The sequence below is a fragment of the Neodiprion virginianus genome, chromosome 7, assembly GCF_021901495.1.
Source record: "Neodiprion virginianus isolate iyNeoVirg1 chromosome 7, iyNeoVirg1.1, whole genome shotgun sequence".
NCBI classification, from domain to species: domain Eukaryota; kingdom Metazoa; phylum Arthropoda; class Insecta; order Hymenoptera; family Diprionidae; genus Neodiprion; species Neodiprion virginianus.
Window position 1 is genome coordinate 23,969,760 of NC_060883.1, and position 23,964 is coordinate 23,993,723.

Here is a 23,964-nt window from a genome sequence, read left to right on the forward strand (position 1 = left end):
TGAGTATCTGACAAAATTATTTTACGATTCCGGAATTAAAACTCAGATTGTCGGGGTTTCCGTAAGTGCGTTGGTGTTTTGAAAATTCTCAATTTCCGATTACTGATTACTTTTTCTCTTGTTTTGCGAAACCCGAAAACTTTCTCCGTTTGTTTTCACACCTTGCAAGAAGAAAGTACGTATTAAACTGTCAACGATAGTGTAATTGTAATTTTTTGGTACTTTTGATGATTCAAAATTCCAAAACGATAACGCGCGATATTAATTTATTGATTTCCCTTTACGCTGCGATTTGATTGTATCTGCGTGATTGAGCAAACGTTTTGTCAATCAATTGATTAATCAATAATCGACTTGTTTCTATAACGTAATGCGTATTCGGTCAACTGTGCCAGTACTTCGAATACAACGAGGAATAAGAATTTTGAAGATTATTAGTTTATGATAATACGTAGTATTATAATAATTACGTTACCGTGAACGGGGAAAGTGATCAAAAATTATTATATCAGCAAGCCTTTTATATATATGTATATATATATATATGTACGTGTATAAGAGGAATGACAAATTTAGTGCGAAATGCGTGAGTAATCGTTTTACAAGGAAAAAACAATATTCTCTTCTCCCTCGATTCGTTTCTCTAACAAGTAAGTCCGAAATCGAGAGGAGAGAATTATGCGTTTGAAAAATACTCTTACTGCATACATAGCGAGGAGGTTCAATATTTCACAACCATTCTAGATGAATGGGGCAAGATACGTTCTTCGCATGCTTCGAACTGACGCAATAAATATATACAATTAATTTAGATATATATATTATACATAACACTTTTTTCTTTTTCAAAATAAAATCTCAACATATTTATTATTATCTAACCTCCGTAACTGTATATATTAAAATGATAGACAACGTATAATATTATCATAGCCATCCGGCTCGAAGCGCGCATAGAATATTTCGCGAGTCCCGCTGACAAAAATTATTAACTAAACAATATTCCTACATCTATATATGGATATTTACGTTCGTAGTACGTGATTTTATACCACCATTCATAACATCGACAATCATGGCATACATTTCAACGCCCGTGTAAAAAAATTTGCTTTTTTTCTCAACAATTTTATACTTAAATTTATTAATAATAGAATTATCATTATCGTTATTAATTTTGTTGTTGTTATTATTACTATTATTATTATTATTATTATTACTACTAGTATTATTATTCACAGGCGATGAACTTATGTTCATTTCTATATATTTATTAATATATATATAAGAATCTTTGTTGACTTATATTTCGGAGACCTGATTCACGGTTTACCTTGCGAAATTTGATACGTCCGTAAAAAATGTGTTTTAAATACGTTTTTTCGTGCGTGAAAGTAAAGAAAAAAAAAAGAAAGAAATCACAATGCAACAATCGCGCGATTCGTTCATTTTGCTCACAGCGTCTTTACTTGGCTTAATATCATTGTATATGTCCTTCATGCTTCAAATTTATCTAGCAAAATTCGCGATACTGTGCAGCTATGTTCACTCTAAGCCTCCCATACTATGCAATGTCAGTTGAAAATCGTGCGCTATATTTTATTTTTTTTATTTTTTATAACTACAACAAGACTCGAAGTATTATAATTCCTGTGTAATTCGATAAACTCTGTGAGCGTCAGTTTCATTCAATACGTTATAATATCGTATTAGGTATTGATATTAATATTTAACAGAATAAAAATGGCGTGAGTAAGTGCAGTCCAGTATATTATTATAGTTTTCATACAAACACTAATTGAAATAATTATTTTCATTTGTTTGCTTCTTTCCTCAGACGAAGGTCAATCTAAATCGGGTTTTACGATTCTAAGTAATTTACATTTAAGAATTAATTGGAATACTGGTAGATGATTGAGTCCGAATTTACTATAGATTTACATCGTACACTGCCCGCGGTCAAACTTGCTCTATTATCAAAATCCAAAGCTGTGTCGAACGATTTCTAATCGTTCGCGGATTTCGCTCGCACAATTTATCATATAGAAAAAAAGCACCTGGTCTACGCAGAATTATCAAAAAAGATGAGGCTTGAGAGATTTTAGAGAGTGGATTATTACCAAGTAATTATTTTCGTAGATTGTATAATTCGAAAATTAGCAAGCGAGAAGAATATTTTTTCCTACGCGTTGCAGACAATTCTTGACGATCGTTATATACCTGAGCAAAATCGTCGTAAAGATATGCGGGACTTGACATTGGATCGGAAGCGAAGTATACTGTTCGTAGAATAAAATCTTCCCTCTGTTCGACGTGATCGGCGTCATTCCCTCGCTGGGGGATGAGCCCTTGGCAGCAGTCAGTACTCCTCTTCGTCTTCCTCGAATTCGTCCTCAGCGAGGATGCTGTATATTGGCAAAAACTTGACGTTGCCGTTGAGACGTTACGAAAACGAAAGAGAAAGGAAAAGAAAAAAAAAGAAAAAGAAAAACAGGAAAGTAAAGTCGACATGCGGATCGATCGCTTCGGATCGCCCGAAGAAATCGATCGAGAAGTAGACGAAAGGACGGGGCGGGATTCAAGTTCCGAATTCGAGAAGTTCCGAAAGCGACTAATTCCGAATTTTTTTTGTCTAGAAACTTGAAGTAACGAAACAAAGGTTTTACGAAACACCAAAGTTTGGACAGTTCGAAACCCGACGCCCAAAGTTTCGAATGTGAGAAAATTGTGAAATCTGATCGAAGATTTTCAGTTCCGTCAATTTCTGGCTCGGTAAAATTTCACGACTTTGATCTTTCTTTATATCCTGGCTTTCGTAACTTGGTCGTTTCGTCAAAGTTTGATTTCCTCCCTTCAAGTTTCTCCGCCAAATAATTCGGAATCCGGGGCTTTCGGTGCTTTTAAAATTCGCAACTTGAAACCCCGCCCCGACGAAAGGACAGATATTAGAACGTCTATAGCCACCGAGGCACTGCATACATACACGCTACTTACTCTTCCTTCCTCGCATACTTGTCGATCAACGGTCGTCCCGGGCTTCCGCATCTTCGTCCGATCGGCGGGCAGTACCAGTAGCAAAGCACGCCGAGGGAGACGGCGAAGAGGACGATCGGAGCTACGAGGGCCATAACGAGATGCCTCAGATTCTCGTCCCACGAGTACCTGAACAGCAAAATACGGAGGGATGAGGAAGTTGCGATTCGCGGATAAATTATCGGCGAGAAAATTCCCGTGGGCTTTCTCACCTGGCGACGACGGTTTCCGGATGCGTCCGACTGTAGAAGCACGGGAAGATCTTTCCCATGTTTCCGTATCCGAACTTCCTCGCGAACTCCGAGCAGTTAACCCTCGGCGGGTATCCGCACCCCTCGGTGTTGACGAAGAACTTCGTGTTGGCCACGTCCCAGGGGATCAGGCCGGCCGGTTTAGCGAGGAATTCCTCGTACGGCACCCTCGAGTAATTCACCCTGATCTGGTGGCAGCGGAGAGCGGCGCTGGTGCAACCTGCTCGGGAAATCGGAGAGGGTTGTTTCAGGATATTTTGCAAGTTTGGGGGAGGAAAGAGTTTCGTGACGAAACGTTTGGTAAACTCAATTTTGTTAGACCGATTAATAGTGTTTTACAGTCAAATCTCTTGACCCTTTGAAACATTTTACCGTAAAACCATAGTAATCTGTACTAATAAAACTGAGTTGATCAGATATTCGGTTATGACACATACTAGCCCTTTGAATGTCACTTTGACTAATTAGGTTACCACTAAACTTAAAGTAAAAAAATCAAACTTTAATGAAACACAGAAGTTTCGAACTGTCCGAAATCCGACGAGTCAAAGTTTCGTTTTCTTCAAAGTTTTATTTCCTTACTCCAAGTTTCGTCATCAAATAATTCGGAATTTGAAGCTTTCGGAACTTCAACCCCCCCCCCCCCCCCCCCCTTATCAAACACTCAACGCCCAACCATCCAGCGATAAAATAATAAAAAAAAGTCTCGATCCCTTCGTCGTCAAATTTAATCGAACCCGGATACGCACCCTCCCTGCAGCTGGCCCAGGAGCAGTTCCTCAGGCCCTCGGCGTAGACGTGGTCCGTCGCGACGCAGGCGACGGCGTGTGGCGAGAAGTCGGCGAGTATCGTCGATATCGCGGGCTCGACGACGAACGGTATGAGGAAAAGGAAGGCGAACACCGCGAGAATCGCGGTCGTCCCGAGGCAGAGGGAAGTGTAGAACTTGGCCTTCTCCATCAGACTGGCGACCTCGACCATCGGCAGAACGCCCGTCAGGCTCGCCGTCGACTTGGCCTCCCCCTCCTGGCTCCCCATGATCACCGTCGCCTCGTCGGATTCAATGATCGTGCCGTTTTCGGGCCCCGAGGACCCCTCGAGATCGTTGGATATTATCCTCGTAGCTTCACCCCCGCAAAGAGGGCTCGTTCGCTCTATTTCGGACGGTTCGATTCTCCGTTTTTTTTACCTTTGCCGATCTTCTCTTTTAGGTGGAAACAGGATTACTGATATTGGCACCGCGGGAAGATAGATTTTTCCAAACGCCCGTTCAATCATCTGGCAGTAGAAACGGCGGGGAAATAAAAAATAGATATACGAAACCGCTTCCCCTCGCGTCGCGTTGCGCGGTTTTCATACGTAATATACGGTGTAGAGAATTGCAATCATGTTGGTAAACTTTAATAATAATAATAATAATAATAATAATAATATTAATTATAACAACAACAACAATAATAATATAGTTATAGCGGTAACAACGATGATGATAACAATAGCAACAATTATTAGAATAGAATCTTCTTTTCATATGCTATGTATCCTATAGGTATGTATGCGTGTGTTTATTGAATTTAATATACTTTTTGCGTGAGACGTGTTTAATTTAATTATTCTTGCGTCGCGCGTCTGTACAGCAAAAGTTTTCTTCGCTTATTTTACTTAACAATTAACCTATTAAAATTGTTTTTATATTTTGTTTTTATGAAAAAACCGATCATCTATAGGACGTGCGGCCGTGCCTTATATGCTTCGTCGTATTATCGCGTATGCAATGCATTATAATCTCGATTATAATATTATAATTATTACAATATTGGATTTGAGAAAAATTGCGTGCTTTCGAAATGTGCGGATATCAGTGCCATTTTTTTTTTTTTTTTCTCTTTTAAATCCTCTGTTTCTTCAAAATATTATCGTGTTTGTTTGTTTTCTGTTCTTTTTTTTTTTTTTCTTGTCTTAGTTTTTTCTTGTCTCTCAACTTCAAATTCGTGGTAATATCGCAACCTGAATAGAGCCAGTTCAGAGATTGAAAATTTTCTTCCTTTCTTCTTTCAACGAATATATAATTTCCTGTTTTCGTTTCTCAACTGTGATTTTTTTGTGTTTATTTTTTTTTTTTTGTGTTTTTTTTTTGTTTTTTTTTTTTTTTTTGAAAATTTAATTTTGCATTCTTTTTTTTCGGTTTAATTCTTTCGATTTAACTCGTTATTTGAACATCTCGAATCTTTCCGTTCACAGAGATAGAACATTGTCGTTTTCGTACAACGATCAGAATTTCAATCACGCGTTCCCCTCCATATCCACACCTTAATAGTGCCCACGCAGTGAGAAAACCGACTGACGGGCCGGGCTCTCCTCCAGGAGGGGAATGCCTGGAACAAAAAAAGACCAAATACGAATGCAATTAGTAGAAATAGCGAGAATACAAGTGAAACACAACGACTTGAACAGGAAATTTCCCTGACCGGTGCCCTCCGGTGATTAGGTATAAAAACAGTTACGTCGTACCGCATTCGGCAAGTTTTTCCCGAATCCCCCCGCGACGATCGATCGAATTCATCCGCGATAAAGCGAAACGAAAGATGGGACGAACGAACGGATATAAAATAGAGAAAAAAAATAAATAAAGAAATTCTTACGTGCCGGATCTCAGAGCGCCATAACGGAATCCCCTCCCCCGGCATCGCCCAAATTTCCCGAAGCGCTCTTCTCGAGGGAAGCGAGAGCGGCTCCGGGTTTTCCCTTGAACCGCATTTTCGCATCGTCGCCAACGACGACCGTTCGCTGACAGAGTATCAGGGTGAGGCAGCTGACGATGAAGAGAACACTCGGGAGGATGAAGGCGACGAGGAACTCCTTGTAGGTCCGTTCGAGGTTGAACCTGGACACAACGATCCCGGTATTCCCCTCGGCGTAGAAGCAGGGAAACCGAGCCCTGGCGTTGTGGTCGGTGCCGTCCTTCCCGTACTCCCTGAGGAACTCCTTGCACTCGTCCCTCAAAGTGTTCACGCACCCCTCCAGGTTTATCAGGAGTCTGCTCTCGTTGGCGATGAGGAGGTCCTGCTCCGGTGGCGCCACCTGCCGAGTTTCGTCGAGCGGCTTCGTCGCGAACACGTTGAGGTAGGACAGGTAGGTGAAGTTTGTCAGGTCGGTGAGCATGCTCTTCTCGAGTACGGACCCGTTTATGCAGTCGACCGCCTCGACGCCGGTGCTGGTGTTGTATATCCCGTAGCACGAGGCCATCATAACGTCGCCCCGTTCCTCGTTCCAAATCTCCCTCCCCGTGTCGGCGTCGATCGCCCGTTCGCACTGACTGAGGTAAACCTTGTCGCCGCTGAGGAGTATCATGTTCTTGTTCCTCGTCGGAATGTCGACGCAACGTCTGTCGCAGTTGTACGGCGTCCTTATCCGCTCGCAGGTTCCCCGGTTGCAGCTGAAGAGTCCGTCGATGTCGATGCACGTGATCTTCCCCCGGCGTCCGGAGCACTTCAGTGCCGGATCGGTGTCGTGGAACATGCACTCGAAGGCGTCGGTGATGTTGATGCACATCCCCATGGTGCAGTTGAAGGTGCCCGTCAGGTTCCTGCACTCGTCGGCTATGCACCGCGACTTCTTGGCGTTCTCCTGATCGATGCCGTAGCACGTCTTGTTCGCGGTGTTGGTGCAGTTGGCCAGGACGATGCTCGACCCGTTCCTCCTGAGGTTCACGTATATCTGGATGCAGGCACCCGAGGTCTTGGAGAGGCACCACTCGCCGCAGCTTCCCCAATCGCAGCCGTCCTTGTTGACGGCCCTTGTAGTCGTGCACATAACCGGCACCTCGCTGATGCCCGACTGGAACGCCCTCGTGCTCGGCATGTATATGGCGACGGTCAGGTAGACCAGGGCGACCGAGGAGAGAACCGCCGTCATCTGGCAGATGCATATCGTGCCGCATATCCGGCCGTCCTGCGGCGGTATTACGAGATCCTCGACGGGCACCGGCTTCGGCATCCTGGAGTCAGGACTCGGCGCGCTTATCCAATTCGTACGGTGTGACGATATCGGGCTTATTCGGGGCGGGAGCGACTCACGCCTCGGCACTCTCGCGATCCATCGAACCCGCTCACCCTCGGATGGTTAGGTCGAAACTGCCCCGCTCCCTCGCTCCCTCTCGCAGATATCCTCCAGGCGAAACCCCGATTCCGCACTCGGTGTACTTCCAACCCGATCGCGGATCACGCACACCCCTCGTCCTCACGCCCGCTGCGCGAACAAAACTCCGCGCACGAATCAATATTACCTGCGCAGTGTTGTGGCATACTGCAGTGACGTCACACCCACCCTACCTCTTTCACCTAGAAACCACGGGAGTTTCACACCCCCTAGGCGAGTCGAAGCCCGATCATCGATTAACGATGTTTCCAATTTTAAATCCAAAAAGTTGACCCGTTTCCGGAAAGTCTTCAGCCTTTCGAGATACGAGGTGGGCTTAATTGGTCAGGACTTCTTTTTCCACCTTTGGATATTCCGTACGATCCGCAAGTATCTCACGTAGTAATGTTTCTACGTTCCCGCGTTTCGAAAATTGTCGATTATTTTTATTTGTTTTTTCATTATTGGTTTTTTTTTTCTTATTTAAAATTTTTTTTTCTCTTTATCGCGTGTGGCACCGCATCGAACTGTGGTAACCTCCTTCTCGGGTACGCTCTGGATTATTACGGTATCGATTCATGCCAGGTAAAACTTGACTACCTCCACACACGGTATATAAAACTCGTGGATCGATACGAAAGTAATTCCGCACTTTCCAGTACGTAGAGAAAAGTTGTTACCGAGGGTATATATTAGATATTTATGTATATATCTCGTTAAATACAGTAAGCGGGTCAAATATTTTTATACTAACAAACGCCGACGCTAGGTTATTTTTTATTTTTTTTTCTTCTTCTCTTTTGTGCAAATCGAACATCAAACACGAACAGAGGAAATATGTTCTATATGTTTAATGCGGGATCGGTACGAATTTACTTTGGCGCATGGAAAAAATACGGATTGTTGGTAATTACATTCGATCGAAAAAATACCGTAAAAATTGAGGTTTGTTAAAACAATGCGTCAAACGTACTTCGTATCGATGCACTAAGGTATAAGCTTACTCGCTAATTAATATTAAAACGTCACTTACACAACTACACCACAAACAAGCGTATTTTTCTTGAGATGAGCACGATTCGATTTTGAAAAATAAACCGATTGAATACCTGTGTCAAAAATTCGCGAACGATGTGAACGGAGCCGCGGTAAGATTACATCCAACCTTGAAAAGTTATGAAAACAAAAAAGAAAAGTTCAATCGAGGCAAAAGTATCGCGAAACTGACGCGTCCAGACGGATCTGACGTCTGACGGAGAATGAGACGATCGCTAAATTTTCCGCTCCAGAATTGAGTCCTATTGCTCGCAATTTAGTAATTATTATATTACACTGGTTATAACGAAACACGCGGCGACAGGATCTTCCACTTAAATTCCAGCCTTGCTACCACACGGCAACTCGATTCCTATTAGCCAAATTACTAAATGGTTTTGACTCGGGCAAAGTCTGAGCCACTTTATGCCCTCTCATGAACGTGATATACACTTATTAACTTGTTGTTACCGCGATATCAGTCCGCCTTCTTCGCGGAACGTGGATTGTCCGTTGAAAAATGATTAACGCCCACGACAAGGAGACAAAAAATTAGGTGGACGATAACAGCGACAAAATTTTCAAGGGTTATAATATAATATACGCTTTTATGTTCGCGATGATTTACAAAATGGAATTGCAATCGCTGAAGAAACGGGACTGATTTACGAGAAAGAAGATAAGAGACAAAAAATAAATAAAATATATACGATATGAAAACGGAAAAGGTACGAAAGAATTTAGCGACGCAGTTCTCTCATTTCCTATCGATCAGGGTCGCGAACTAACTAGCACAGCACAACTTCCCGCGGGATAAAAACGACCACCTACTGAGAATATCAAAAGAAGATGTCACCTTAGGATTAGGAAAAGAAATGTTGGAAAAATGATTTGAAAAAAATGTTGGTAAAAGACGAAGTAGAATAGTGACTTTACATGTCGCGTATCGTTCATCAGCCGATGATCGCGACAAAAGTTGAAATCGTGATGAAAACGACGTGGTGAAAAACGAAAAAAGCGAGCGAAAAAAATAACGGCGAACTACCTGATGAAACGAAACGTGTTAAATGAATAAAATATAAGCAACCTGGCCCGGTGCGGTTTTCTATAATAATAAGTATAACATGAGGTATCGTCATTAGGTGTCGTTATTGCGTGACGGCCGGTGTTACTCCTGTCATTTGTTAATTATGAACGGGACCAATTAGGGAAAATTAATTCTCTCCACCGGCGTATTAACTTGGAAAATTCATATTGTTTGACTGAGAAAGAGAGAGAGAGAGAGAGATATCGAATTCATTGGGAGAATTTTATCACACGTGTAAAAGGTGTGAATTCTTCATTGCGTAATTTTCAATAATCACACATGTGCTGTTAAGCCCGATTTTAATATTCGCTAATCAATTTATAGCACATTATTATCACCGTACGGGAATAGCTTTGTCGCGGAAAAATGTAAGTTTCATTCAAAATTTCGAGCACCTTATTGTGCAAGGAATAAACTTTCTTCCGTGCGATTCGAGCGGGTTAAGGGACGATCGATCGGTCTCGTGACCTACGTAACTTTATGCGTATACCGTTCTAACCCGCAATGAATAAAATCGAGCTAGTATTCACCCACGCACACACGCGTAAACAGCCGTAGGACTGGAGAGTTAAGGAATTCAGGGTGTATTCCTTCCCTTGAATAATTGAAGACTGATGTGCAATATTTTGGCAAGTGTCACTGACATCGAAATAATGAAATATAAAAATTACTATTATTATTCGCGAGTTAAAAAATTCTAGGCAAATAAAGAAGGCTCTAAAAATACCCAAAATTTTTTTATAGTTTTCACCGAGGAACTTCTTCGGGTAGAAAATTTGAGCATGGGAATATTAATCAGCCGGGAGATGACGAAGATTACAAACCACGTGAGATTTTCTTTCGAGTAAGCTCGTTACGAAACTATCGTCGAAACGTTGAAAGTAAATTTTCTTCATGACAGACGAAGAATTTTGTGAAAAAAATAAAGTTGGTTAAACACGTTCACGTATCAATGACAGCGACCACCTGTCAAAATTCTGACATATTCGTACACACGAAAATTGCACAGCGTCCGAGATCACGGACGAATGATCCGTGTATGAGTTTTTAGTGGTGAAATCATCTTGTGGCACCAGTCAGAGAAATAGGGAGTAAAATGAATTGGCAATGTGTAAAAAAGTGTGAAAAACGACGTAGCAACAACGTGTAATCGTATTATCAATTGTTTTACTCACGTCAAGGCGCCAGACACCGAGGGCAGGTTTTAGTCCTGGAAAAAGCTCGCGTTTGCACACACAGTAGCGAAAAGCTCCCGTAAGAGAAACAAATATGGCGGTAACCTGGAGCAACCGAAGCGCCAGCTGGGGGTTGCCGTATTGCAGTATAAAATCAATACACCTGTCACTACGACAAATGCAGTGCCAATGTTTCCCCGACTCCAATACCTGCCTAATCCCGACCCCCGGGTTCGGGGTTTCCGATGTGTGTACGTGCACGCCTCCTACTTTACACACGTCGACGGGCGATGCGCGATGTGTCCCGACACAGGATCCGCTGGGAAGTTGGCGGAAGAGGATGAGAAAAAAAAATATACACATTGTCGGATTCTGGTGGTGAATGGGAATCGGGAAATGGGATTTCCTGGTGCTATTAAACCCGGCAGCACCTCCGCTATTGTTACGTAATCCGACATTCTGCCCTGCACGCTTCGTGCCTTTCATCGGCATTGTTCTCCATCCCCGTGCACTTTGTGCCTCATCGGGAGATAGGGAAATCCAATCACTTCCCGCGGGCAACTCGAGACTTTTAATAAACCGATCCACGGGTTGATATAAGTTTAATAAGCCTCGTAATTAGCCGATTTATGATGTCAAGTAACGCGTACGCGAAAGCGAAAAGTTGGAAAGTTGCGACGATTAAGCGTAAATCATGCCGCATCTTTGGCGCTTGTTTCTCGAACCTGGTTGTCTGGCTCGACACGCTATCGACGGTATATACTTGGAATAAATTCCCGGCCGAATAAAGAAGAGGCAGGGCTGCAGGTATCGGTGTGTGAGTCATAAATATCAGACGGATATTTCCAATATCGGCGATACCGCGGATAAACGAGAAGAGAAGAATTTCTGACGGGAAAAACTTGCTCCCTTTCAATGCTCGCGACCGAGGGGACGGGATGTGATCTTTGCTTTTGGTGAAATTAAAGCTTACCTCTGACCAATGAGAAGAGAATTCTCATTTCATCGCCAGAGTCCTGACGAATCGAAACATAACCCTGCGATATGTTTTTGCCAAATAATAATAGACAGATAGGTTGTTCGCAATGAGAAGATAAAAGTTTGACCCAATTTTTGACGGAAACTACCACGTAAGGACTCGGTAAATTATTAACGAAGACCTTATCAGAACCTGTCACTTTCCGACTGCGGACGAACATAGGTATTCGTTTAAATTATCCGCATCACTGTATACATATTTGACCCAAATAATTCGTACACAACGACGATTGATCCGCAGATCGTTCGGTATATGTATAAAGAAAAGGATAGAACGAGCGAAGAAGAAAAAACAATTCGATGGAGGTTAAACGACTCGATAATCATCTAAGCGTAAACTAATTTTTCCGTTTGCTCCGGCTTGGTACTTGCAATTAAGCCGGTTAACAACGAGAGGGGAAAAGGCGTTGGGATCGGTCGGTTGGGGTGGAAAAGCATTTGGCCCACATTTTGGTTGACTGGCTTAAAGCCAACGCCGATTCACTCGCATATCTCTTCTTGGAACAACACCAGAAATTGCTTAAGGTCAACCTCTCACCGTCGGCCACTGTGAATTACGTGTTCGAATTTATAAGTGGAGATTTCGCCCAAAGTATAAGCAAGATGAAAGGTAGTCGCTAGCGATACGTCGAACAGTGAATTATATTCCGTCGGACAGGAACAAGGTTGTTATACAGGGAGGAGAAACTCACCCTGCGCCTGGCAAATTCGATTATAATAGCGAACCAGACGTCGGGAAATCAGAGCTTTCATTAGGGTTCATTTGAGCAAGGAGGCAAAGCTTGAACTAACGTCCTTTACGGGTGTCAGGATTCCGGAATTTGAGTCGAGAAGCTTCGCTTGACATCTGCGGACAGGGCAAAAATTTTAATATCTCGTCGTTGCTGATTGCGGAAAGAGCGAAGGCAATAACCAACCAGAGCCATGAAAGAAGCTTCAACGATGTCCGAATGGAGTGGAGTATCTTTGGCTTTGGGGATAATTCTGCATTCTTTACTTCCGAGTCAACACTCAGCTTCCGTTCCTCGCCTGAGAGTATACAAAGCCGACCATCGCCGCAGGGAAAAAGCTCCGAGCTTTACGGAATGTCGAGAATTTGTTATTCGCCTATTAGACGAAGACTGCAAGAGGATCCTCCGGCCTGGCCTCTGGTTTCGCATCTGTAAATTCATCCAATTAGTTAGGAGGAAATTCACCCCGGTAGGGTAACGGTAGAAGACACCCGACATGGATCATCTTCCCTTTCGTTTGTCTCGTCAGATTTCTCGCTGTAAGCTCGTTGAAACAACGACGAGCCGACTAAACGCGACGATCCGTGTTGAGCTTTCGTTACGTCTGATCAAAGTCATTGTCTTCCGGTTGCAGGGAGACTGAAACTGAAGAGAGCGAGTCGAGGGTTGGTTAGCGGTAGAAGGCGCAGTATCATTGTTGACGCCAATTTCTCTCGAGCCTCTCTCTTTCGCCGACTGAGTTGAGACTCAAGATTGTAAAGTGCTCTTTGTTCCAAAGCACGAAACCCCTTCTGATTCGAGAACATTCCGTTACACCCCCCCCGCGACTGAGTGGGCGTGTATACGTCAAAGTTATAATCTACTCATTGCCTCCGTGTGCTCCTCTTCACAGAGACCCGGGAACCCCGCGGCAAAAGCTTTTCACTTATCGATAAATCGGAGATTGGCCAAGAGGCGCTTCTCCTCGTCCGCGATGGGCTGTTGAACGATGAAAATCGTCAAGCCCTTGGCACGATATCTGTTTACCGTTACAGCAAAGGGATCTTTACGCCGTTGCATTTTGTCTTCTCGTTCTTTTAATAACTAATAAGGACAGGGGTATTTTTCCCCCTTTTTTTTCCAGAGACATATACCGAAAAAGTTAGGAAAAGGGGTGGAACGTGAGTTACGTATCCTGAGACGGGCAACTCGTTTTGAATGAATAATAAATAGCGATAGGAGGGGGTGCGAGCAAGGGTGGTTTTGAGCTTGCACGGGGGACGCCCTGGACGCGGCGGTCGATGCCACCAGATGCCGTCGCGGCGCTGGGGTCGGGTTGAAAGTAAGCTCGCCCCAAAGCCCGAAGCCCGAAGCCTGCAGTAGCCCGGCGTCAGCCGCCGCACCAAGGATTACGTAGCAGGGTGCTATCCTCCACTCGAGGTTACCCCCTCATTAGAAAAATAAACCATACGTACACACGTAATCCTTGACTGACACGCAACTCTCCGCCGAGCAGAAATCGTTCTTGTTACCATTGTTGTTATATTTTTCATACAATACACATGTCGTGAGATAATCGACCTGCACAGCGATCGGGCTGCTGCACACCGGCGTTGACTCGACCCGTCGAACGGACTAGTATTTTTAATCGAAATCAATCGAACGTATCAAATAATGTGGACAGTGATTGCCGATGTGGTAAAATAGTGCCCCTCGACTCCCGCCTGTTCACCGCTTCCGAAAGCGCTCGGAAAAGGGGAGAGGAGGAGAAAATAACAAGGAGTCAAGGAAGAAGTGTCCGGGATACGAAGGCCTTGACCAGAGGATGAGAGGGCTTAAAAAGGGGGCACCGTGCAGCCCCGACGGTACCTCGCTGTAGGGGGTTTAGTTACCACCGCGTCACCGTTGATTCGTTTTTTTTTTTTTTTTTTGTTTTTTAAATCGAGCCCTGGTCAATCCGCCAGCACCGAATGAATCCCCAACGCTAGATATATTTTTCTTTCCTTTTTTTTTTCTTTTCCTTCGGGTTTTATTTTATTTTTACTTGGGTTACTTTTCGTAAAACAAGCATAAGAGATCCCTCCAGCCATGAGACTAAGCCGGAGTAAATGCTCGATGAATCCGTACATCCGTAACAATTCATTTCGGTAATGAAACAAATCGCCGTTGTAGAATTGGATTTTTCAATTGATCGAGAGGTAATTGTATTGTTAAAAAACTTTCTTTTTTTTTTTTTTGACAAACGAGATAATATGCAGGCTCTGGTAACTTTGACCCTCTGAAGCGAGGCTAACCGATGTGTGTAGAATAAATTTTTAGACTCGTCTACCTCAAGATCTACATTCCGTCGTTTGAAAGCAGCCGGCAACAGCTTATAAGGATCGAAGAAAGTCAGGAGAAAGAATTGATTGTAAAAAACAACACATCGCGAACGCGATCGGTTCTCCAAAATGGCGGATGACAAGGAGAACCAAACGTTCCTCCAAAAGCTACTGTTCTACACGACCGCGTTCTTCATTCTCCTCGGCACCTTCAGCCTCTTCGCCTTCCTCTTCTTGGTCCCATTCGTGATCGACCCTGCCTTCACGACCATCTTCATGCAGTTCGAAACACAGCCCGCCGAGTGTGTCACCATCGACGTGGAGTCACGAAGAGGTGAAGGCTAAGCCGTCGCAGCGATGTTTCCACGTTTCGTCTTTCACGTACTCCACGTATCGCACATACCCACTCACTCCCACATTGCCACGCCGGCCTTCTCGCGCTATCATAGGATCGTTGTCATTGTCGTTCTCGTCCTCGTAATTGAACGGAAGTTTGTCTTTGTTAACAACTGCGCAACGAAACACTATACCCAACTCCCGGACGCTTTACTGCACCGCTCCGTCGTTCTGTATACATAATTGCCTCCGCCTTCCCTCAATCTCCTTGTTATTCGCTATCCAAACTACAAAATTCCCAGCACGTTTGTCGCATTGCTTGGTATCCGTTACGTACCTGCATGCCTAGACAGCCATAACTCTTGTACCGCAGCTAATGTCGTGGCCAACTGTAAATCCGAAAGCGAAAATACTGCGTAGATAGTCACCACGGTACGGATGTAAATTTTTTTCTTATCGTCCCTGTCCGGTATGTGCTGGTAAATGCCCTTCGCGTACAAGCGTTAATTCGCCTGTCGTTCTTTAGTCGGAATTTCAACGTCGTCCGTTATTTTTCCACGGTCGAGTAATCGCGCGTTTTACAGGACGACGCGGGAAAGGAAACACTAAGAACTGGTAAACAGTAGCCAACAGGAATAAGTCAGAGAATTTTTCACACAAGCTTTTGTAACACGCGCAATAACACTTGGATCCAATTTCCCTCGCGAATGGTCGGTAATTCCGTGTGACCGAGTTTCGTGCGACGCTTTTTTTATTAATCTTATTTTCCATCTACTTCTTCTCCCGGTTTGTTTTTATTCTCCCTCGGGAGATCAGAAGTAGTTTTTAGTTTATTAGCCTATCTCCGTGATTTTATCCTGGCAAGTGTCCCGAAGGATTTCGTTAGTTTGGCAAGCGTGCATCCGGCGTTAGCCTCGTAGAACCGGGAACCACTGTTAATTGTCCGTGTCTTTTCTCAATGGCCGCATAAAAGTTGATCCATCACTACAGGGTTCCTCGCTGTCCCTTGTAAATTGCCTGATGGTTGTCTATGTGTTCTGTGTGTCCGATGATAAACCGCATGAAAGTAGGAAGGTCGTCGCTATCATCCTCTCACGCACGCTTCAGGTACTCGTAACTGCTCGTGGACATCGTGCAGAGAAGGTTGTACCAAAGAGTTGTACGATTGTACGCAAATACGGGTCAACTACAAGCTCCCGGTGAACGGTACGTCGGAACTTGAGGATTCGCGACTAGTCGAGGAGGGCAGGGCGGGAGGGGGTGTCGAGGGCGACGAAGAGGCGAACGTTGCTCGTTCGCGACGTTCACGGGCCTTGAGGGAGTACGACTACGCCGAAGAGGTGAACGAGGATTTCGGAGAGGAGGATGATTTTGAGTTGGCCAAGCCCTACCCGACAGGTATATCGTTGATGCAGGTGAAACGGTACGATCTGTGCTAATCGCGCGACCGGCTTCCGGTTCGGTACCGGTCACTGACGAACACCGTCTTCGGCTCCGTAGGTCTGATGGGCAACGACTCGGAGTGGTACTTCACCGGGGCGAAGCTATTCCCGAACGTCAAGGGATGCGGCTATCCGCCGATGCTCAACTGCAGCGTTTTCTACAAGCAATACACGATCATAGGGCACAATTTTAGCTGTTACTACTCGAAGGTCGACCCCGGCATCGTCATCAGCGACTTGGACATGTGGCAGGTCACTATACGAGACACGATTATTACGCTCCCCACCTACCCCTTGGGGGTCTTCTTCGAACGCCTCCTAACCACACGATAACGATGCACCAGGTCCGCATGAACCTCGTCTACGCGATGGCCATTCCGATTCCATCCTTCATTGTGTCGGTGATTTATCTCACCATCGCCTACTTCAAAATTTACAACGAAGAGGAGGAGGTCCTGGTCGACCGCGAGGAGGTCGACGAGGGCATCGACGTCGACGGAAGCAACGCGACCCCCTTGCCGCCGACCAGCGGAGCGTTGACGCCCGGTAGCGAGGCCTTCAGAGAAGACTTGGCTAGCTTTGGGCATCAGTTGAAGGTCGCGATGGCCGACGACATCAGTAGGGAAAGTCTTGATGGAATACCAAATTCACTTTCCGTCCAGGGGTAAGCGAAGACCAAATGCTATTTCCCTCGTAGTAGCCGACCGAAGCAGTCAGGATGCTTATCGATCCCAAACGTCGACCAACTGCCAATGTAACAATGAAAAATCGTACCAACTATTTTCTCTGATCATCTTCTTATTAAATTCAGTCAGGTTTTTCTGCTTTTCCATCACTTGTCTTTGGGCTATAAATAACTGTGGCGAACTCTCCGTTCGAGTGGGTCGGAGAATAAGGGTGATTGATCGTTTCCTAGGGATACGTAAGATTAATGTCGTATAGGTAGACAGACAGAGGTGCGGGACGGGGACGAGTAAAAAACATACCGCACCGTGAGATTAGGTACGAGCTTGCCTGGTAAGCTCTACGTTGACAATGTTTCGTGAAAGCAAAACACTTCGGGGGTTTCCTAGCGCGAGCTTCGATGTTTCAACTCGTCGTAATTTCAAAGGCTTCTTCTCAAGCCCGGCCGCCGTTAACTGAGAGACAAAGCGAGCTTTCGCTCTATATCTACAAGACGGTACGAATAAAAATCAGCTTGTATTATCGAGTGGAAATAAAATCTCCAGAAGAATGAAATTCGTATTTTTTCAAAGTCTATACATCACGAAGCCCTCCAGCAGCTATTTAGAAGCGTGTACGTTGCATAAGCGAGGCAGGTGACATTTATTGAATTGGTTAATGGAATCGACATTTTCTAAATATAGAAGGTATAGACAGAACGGTGCAGATGCACGGGTTGAAAATCTATTTCTCTTCGAGGTCGTCCCGTCGCTCTTTCTCTCTCGTGCAAAGGGCCGTTCGAATCGAAAGCTATTACACAAAGCGTATCGCGCGGTGTACCTACTTTCAGAAAATTGCGGCTTTCCAATACGCCGGTATAAATTTCGAATATAAATACGCGCATAATACATATTTCCCGGGATTTGCATACGAACGTAGACAGTGCAGAAATGGAGAAAATTTATTTCCAGTCAGAAACTGGTGTGCGTAACAATAAAAACTGAACCCGCTACGTGCATCATCGAGAGATCATAAACGGAAGACTTGAAATGCTGCGCAGAGTGCAGGGTGATTAGTTGACGAAGAACGAATTGGTCCGGCTCCAGATGTCGTTAGTAAATTCGGGTTATCCGAAGTAGCCCGCAAGCTCTCCACCCCCGATCGTTGTTTGCCTCTGGCGGTACGGCGCCGCACAGTCTGCAGAAATTCGTCTCTAGTCTGACTCTATCCGTTCCGCTAGATCATATAAACCGCCGTCATCCACCCCATCCGTATCGTTCACGAGCTCGTAGTCGCTTTGTATGGAGAGAATAGTGTATAGCTATCCGCGAAGAGACAGCTAGGGCTGTATTCGCTGCCGGAAGAAAAACAACATTCGCTTTGGTCGGGGTATCGGGAGAAGTCGAGCGGACATCCCCCTACCCCTCTCCGAGGAGCTGGAGAGGCAGAAATAAAGAACCAGCGAGTCATCCGGCCTCGATGTACGTGTCGAGAACGACGGAAGTGCTACATTGTGCAACGAGGAGGCAAACACGGTCTTTTCGCGCCGTGTTTAAATTTGCAAATAAGAGTCGAAGGCGAGAGCATGCTTGTGAATAGAAATACAAAACCGGTTTTGGATACAGATCCTGTAACGACATCTCACCGACACTCCCAATGTCGGTAAAAGAATCTGTGTTCAGAACCGGTCTTGTATTACTACTGCGAATATTGCGAATACGCGAGGCGAAAAGACCGTTGCCTCCTCGCTGCACACGATTCTTTATACGAGAGTATGGTACGCGTTTTTTCAAGAAGCAGGAGATTGAGGTTAGGATCGCGTAAAGTCATATTTGTTCGCGACAGCGCATGCGCGCAGGACTTGAAAGTGGTATTTTCGGTACTCCGCACATGCGCACTCGCAGACTCACTATACAGTCATAGAAACGTATACCTTGTGCACGAAAATCACGCATGAAGAAACGCGTAGAATATTCTCGCGTTATATAAAAGCACATTTCCACCACGATAACTCGTGGACGCAGAACTGAGTGCAGGGTGGAAGACCGAGGGTATACGCGCGTAAAGATTACATACGCACGGTGCAATAAGGTACTCTAGGTTGCGTGCGACGTCGAAGGTTGAAAGTGCCGCGATATGCGTGAGAAAAGCTTCCGCGGCGAGGAAAGGACGCAGGCATCGATTCATCCCCCCGACTAGCAGCCGCCCTGAAACCCGGAGTGACTGTACCTTGCAGTAACTTATACCCGACAACCGTTGCGGAACAGTCGGTCACTCCAATGACGCGGGTAAATGAATTTTGCAAATTGTCAGCGATTAATGAGCAGCGGTGGATGTGCGGAACAACGTTGACGCAAACGGGGAAAACAGATACTCGGTCATTCTGCGTACCTATTTTCCTGATTGTATTCATTGCTAGTAATTGGACGCTTGTTAACAACGTAAAAACTAATTAAAACCAAATTTGTTTATGGCTTGGCTCCGAAGAGTTAATTGATAGGGTAGGTGGGTGGTTTTCGATAATTCAGTCGCTGGATTTAGCTGCCCGTTAGAATCTCGATTATACATGTACGCACGACGTCGATTAGCTGTCTCATGATAATTCGGCTATACACGCACACGTGCAAAAGCAAATAACAGCGGTTAGTAGCTTGATAAATCGGCAATGCGAATTGCCGACGGCAAAATATCGTGAGGCCAGGTATTCAGACATACCTATAATTTTGTCATACATTCGCAAGTACCCCGTTTCTGGAGGTATACTCGAGGTTTCTCGATTATAGACATAAATAGAGGTAATCGATCATCGTGAATTAAGAAAGTCGAAAGTACGTCACACGCTCATTTACAATTAGTGAAATTTACCGTCGGGTCTGCCGGTTACAATTCCACCGGGAATAATAATATTCCGTAGATTTCGACGTCGAGGGTAAATCCGTGCGAGAGGTTCAGGGGCCTTCCGTAGGCAGCGAGACGCCACGAGAAGACCCCTCGCCTTCGTTACGACAAAACTAGTAGTGCAGGCACGGTTATGGCCAGACCGCGAGGCGCCAGCAAATGCGAGCCAACGAAACGCGGCTGCGCGCAACCGGATATTTGCGGTTGCGGCGTGCCTGTGCATACGAAACACATACCGTGTAGGCGTAGTTACCCAAAATGCGACAGTGTCGATATAGAATACATTTTGCATACCGTGTGGAAAAATAAAGTTATATTATTTGTGACTGACCGATTCAACGGCGCCTTCTAACTCCCTGATGAAGTGATTTCGTTTATTTTCAGAAACTTGAGCAAGACGATGACGACGAGTATCTCAACTCCACCTGGGCCGATGGCGGCAGTTTGAAACGTCATTTCCAAGGTCTGAATAACATTTCGTGGAAGCCCCACTAAGCCCAAAGATACGCGGTTGAGTATCCTTAAGAGAAGAAACATGATAATATTAAATTGCATATGCGGAGAAGTGAATGAATTAATTTATACAAATTCTATCTAAATAATAAGATGATTCAGAAGAGAAAAAAAGAAAAAATTAATAACTATCAGCATAATTGACGTGCGCGTATAGAACGGCAAACGGAGCAATACGAATAACGAAAATAAATTATATTATTATATGCATTTCACACGGAGCTAAGGAATTGGCCGGAAAATAAATCATTATACGTACTAGCCGCGACCGCCTCGAGTATCGATCACCCGAACACGTAATCCAACCGACCACACTTGTCGAAATACTAAAAAAAAGAAAAAAGAAAAGACTAAGCAACACCGCAGAGTGTGATTCTTGTTGCTACAATTTTATTTTTGCGCAAAATATGCCAGCACATAACTGACGTAATAAAATCGACGATATTCATACGAACATACAAATAATAACGATAACAAAATATATACGCGTATAAATAAAAATTAGGGAATTTTATTACCTTGATGTATAATAATAATAATAATAATAGTAATAATAATAATAATAATGATTATGATTATGATGAATTGATTGGTTGATTGAAGATTATTACATAATTCTAAACTGAGACTGTGGTGCTACATAAGTTTGCCGTATAATAATGCTAAACGAGAAAACGGAGCTGTGGTATGCAATTATATTTTACTTGATTATATCTATTAATATTTGAGAACAGAAATCCTACCACACACCATGGCTAAACCAAAATCTCGCAGAAATATTCATCAACTGATTGCACGCCTGTAACAGACGATTAACTTCTCTTTCTCTCTTATCACTGCCTGTTTTGATTGACACTGAAGAAAAAGAAGAAAAAAAATCACAACAAAAAACGAAACAAGGATGAAACTTTTTCGATCAAACGCGTCTGTACGACTGTTGTGTAACTATTTTAATATGTATAAATATCCGTCACACTCAACGCTAAAGCGTTGACGTACATTTCCCGTTCTGCTGATCGCCGCCTTTTAAAATAATTAAATTAACTGATTAACCAATAATCATCTGCCATATACCGCGCGTTAATTAAAACCATATAAATATTGTATTCAATGAAAAAAACACGTGCAGGATAATTATTCTTTGTATTGCCGATGGTTTTTTTTTTCATACGTTTCTTCACGAATAACCATCGGTACACGCATAGATTATGAAATTAAACAAGCATTACTACACACGTGTTGGTGGTGGTGGTGGTGATAATACGAAGAAAAAAATATACAAGGAAAAAAAGTCATCGTGCTTTGATTTACCCCGTTTGATCAAAATATTCAATTAACGATTATGTAAGTAAAGAAACTTGATGATCTTCAACACCACCACATTACGCATTGTATTATATAGTTATGATAATACTGTATACTAAATAACGCATTTGCATGAATAAGTAAAACGGATAACGTCGCATATAATTAATTAAGTATCGAGAACATAATTTAAAGTACGCATAATTAGTTGAGCAAAGAAAAAGAAAAATTACTACGTACTATAATTGATAAATTTTAAACAAAAAAAAAAAAAAGTATACTTCGCTTGCTGTGTGAACGCGTTATGATATCCGCACCACTCACTGTGCATCGTTACACAAATTCTGGCCACCGGAAAACAAACGTACAACACCAATTATTAAATTATACCTACATATAGACACGACTACGACACGAGGATTAGTTTATAAAAGTGACAGTTTTCAGTTTTGTAATTACATTATGATATATTTTGGTTCTGTTTTTCGATTTATTAAAAAGCAGGTCACTTTTTTATTTTTTATTTCAAGAAACGAATTTGTACGCAAAAGGAATCAACGCAATTCTGCTTTCTGTGCTAATCGATAAAGTTATACAAAAACTTATCAAGATGTGAATTGTCGAAATACATATATATTTTTTTTTAACACAGCTCAAAACACGACTTGCACACAAAAACATACCGATACCACCCAGCACCCGCTACTAATAATCGATAGTTTGTAAAAGTAAAACTAAAAAAGAAAAAAAAAAAAAAAATTAAAAATAATCTTCTAAGATAAACATACGCGCGTAAGATGTTGCATTTTCAATAAAAGTAATCTTGTGTAAGCCATACAATAAATAATATATAATTATACGTTATTATTAACCTACGGGAAATAAGTGAATTGTTTTTATGAATTAAGAACAAGTTGTCTGTGATCTACAATAATAAATACTTAAAGACGGGGCGAATGAAAAAAAAAAAAAAAAGAAGAGAATATTGTATAAGTATTACAATTTAAACGTAAAAGTAATGAAGAGAATAAAAAAATTGAAAAAAATAAATTAACCAACACGTCATATATGCCGAAGTTGGTAATGCGGATCGTTTAAAAATAATAATTGTATGAGGGATTTCAGACGGGAGCAATATATTATATTATTAACGAAATGTATATCTACGCGAAAAACGAAATTAGGGGGGAAAGAAAAGCATTAAGAAAAAGATAAGGAAGATAATCGCATTTTTGAATCACTGCAAGGAATTATATATAAATAAGAATACACATTACGATCATAAAAAATTGAGGACACAAAGGGCTAAAGAAAAAAAAGGTAGATAAAAAAAAAGTCTAACATTGTATAGTTGCTGTTGTTAATAATCTGTGCTACTTTGCAAGGTAATAATTTCGCCAGAAAATTAAAAAAAAAATAAAATAAAATAAATGAATAAATAAATATAAAAAAAAAAAAAAATACGAACACAGAAATGCTTTAAAAAAAAATCTAACAATTTAACTAAAATGGGCGCTACCTTCAAACGTTAATATCATAATAGATAAGGAATATTAATATACATTATAGGTAATAAAATGGAGAGAAATAATAATAATAATAGTAAATAGTAATAATAATATAAACAGCGATAATTACAAATGCGCACGCGCACGAACACACACACATACACCACACGAATGATTACGAGCAAATTATTCTCACAGTGGCATAAATATAACATTATTAACCAGCGCGGCTACAAGACAGAATTGAGAAAAAAAGTAACAATAAATATACAAACGGAGAGAAAAATTTAAGAAAAAAAACAAAAAAAAAAAATTGTAATAAAAACTAAGATTTATAAAAAAGCGCAAACACCAAAATCGTTCCTTCCACCCGCTCCGGCCGTGTTTTTGATTGATTTTCTAATTACAAGGATAATTTTTAATTACACACGAATTGAATTTCACATGTATATTGTATAAATCAAATCGACTATTATATCTCATCTATACGCACCTCAAATGCAATTATACAT

General features: G+C 42.7%; 3 protein-coding genes across 14 annotated transcripts in view; 1 reads left to right on the plus strand and 2 right to left on the minus strand.

Moving 5' to 3' along the window:
* LOC124309044 (cilia- and flagella-associated protein 298) overlaps window positions 1–23,834 on the plus strand; it is a 39,977-nt gene extending 16,143 nt beyond the window's left edge. The window contains exons 1-6 of one of the 7 annotated variants that reach the window (XM_046772268.1): window positions 13,840–14,664; window positions 14,773–15,121; window positions 16,231–16,521; window positions 16,624–16,817; window positions 16,910–17,229; window positions 20,492–23,834. In XM_046772268.1, the coding sequence (XP_046628224.1) occupies window positions 14,917–15,121; window positions 16,231–16,521; window positions 16,624–16,817; window positions 16,910–17,229; window positions 20,492–20,621 (1,140 nt within the window). In that variant the 5' untranslated portion in view covers window positions 13,840–14,664; window positions 14,773–14,916 and the 3' untranslated portion in view covers window positions 20,622–23,834. Of the gene's footprint in view, window positions 1–13,839; window positions 14,665–14,772; window positions 15,122–16,230; window positions 16,522–16,623; window positions 16,818–16,909; window positions 17,230–20,491 lie in introns of those variants that run through there. The other 6 variants (XM_046772274.1, XM_046772269.1, XM_046772271.1 and 3 more) reach the window with 6 other exon arrangements.
* Window positions 1,474–8,692, minus strand: LOC124309046 (protein tipE). 4 transcript variants are annotated; one of them, XM_046772278.1, is made up of 5 exons: window positions 8,455–8,692; window positions 4,034–4,562; window positions 3,246–3,504; window positions 2,995–3,162; window positions 1,474–2,405 (listed from the first exon to the last, which is right to left on the minus strand). In XM_046772278.1, exons 2-5 carry the CDS (start codon window positions 4,320–4,322, stop codon window positions 2,360–2,362), a joined length of 762 nt encoding a protein of 253 aa, XP_046628234.1. In that variant the 5' UTR covers window positions 4,323–4,562; window positions 8,455–8,692; the 3' UTR covers window positions 1,474–2,359. The 4 variants fall into 4 exon arrangements, with proteins under 4 accessions (XP_046628234.1, XP_046628233.1, XP_046628235.1 ...); XM_046772277.1 differs by lacking the exon at window positions 8,455–8,692 and having other exon boundaries at window positions 4,034–5,268; XM_046772279.1 differs by lacking the exon at window positions 8,455–8,692 and having other exon boundaries at window positions 2,984–3,162; window positions 4,034–5,268.
* LOC124309042 (uncharacterized) lies at window positions 3,376–8,446 on the minus strand. Of its 3 annotated transcripts, none has more exons than XM_046772267.1 (2): window positions 5,927–8,446; window positions 3,376–3,504 (listed from the first exon to the last, which is right to left on the minus strand). In XM_046772267.1, the coding sequence occupies exon 1, from the start codon at window positions 7,278–7,280 to the stop codon at window positions 5,937–5,939; it is 1,344 nt and encodes a 447-aa protein (XP_046628223.1). In that variant the 5' UTR covers window positions 7,281–8,446; the 3' UTR covers window positions 3,376–3,504; window positions 5,927–5,936. The 3 variants fall into 3 exon arrangements, with proteins under 3 accessions (XP_046628223.1, XP_046628222.1, XP_046628221.1); XM_046772266.1 differs by lacking the exon at window positions 3,376–3,504 and adding an exon at window positions 5,422–5,659 and having other exon boundaries at window positions 5,931–8,446; XM_046772265.1 differs by lacking the exon at window positions 3,376–3,504 and adding an exon at window positions 5,422–5,659.
* Window positions 23,835–23,964: the final 130 nt, after the last annotated feature.

Bases quoted from the DNA above. Each gene is read 5' to 3' on its own strand.
- LOC124309046 (XM_046772278.1), bottom strand. From the start codon at position 4,322: ATGGGGAGCCAGGAGGGGGAGGCCAAGTCGACGGCGAGCCTGACGGGC. The intron at 3,505-4,033 runs GTGCGTATCCGG...TTTCCCGAGCAG, and splicing joins CTGGGCCAGCTGCAGGGAGG to GTTGCACCAGCGCCGCTCTC. The intron at 3,163-3,245 runs GTGAGAAAGCCC...TTTGCTGTTCAG, and splicing joins CCGGAAACCGTCGTCGCCAG to GTACTCGTGGGACGAGAATC.
- LOC124309042 (XM_046772267.1), bottom strand. From the start codon at position 7,280: ATGCCGAAGCCGGTGCCCGTCGAGGATCTCGTAATACCGCCGCAGGAC.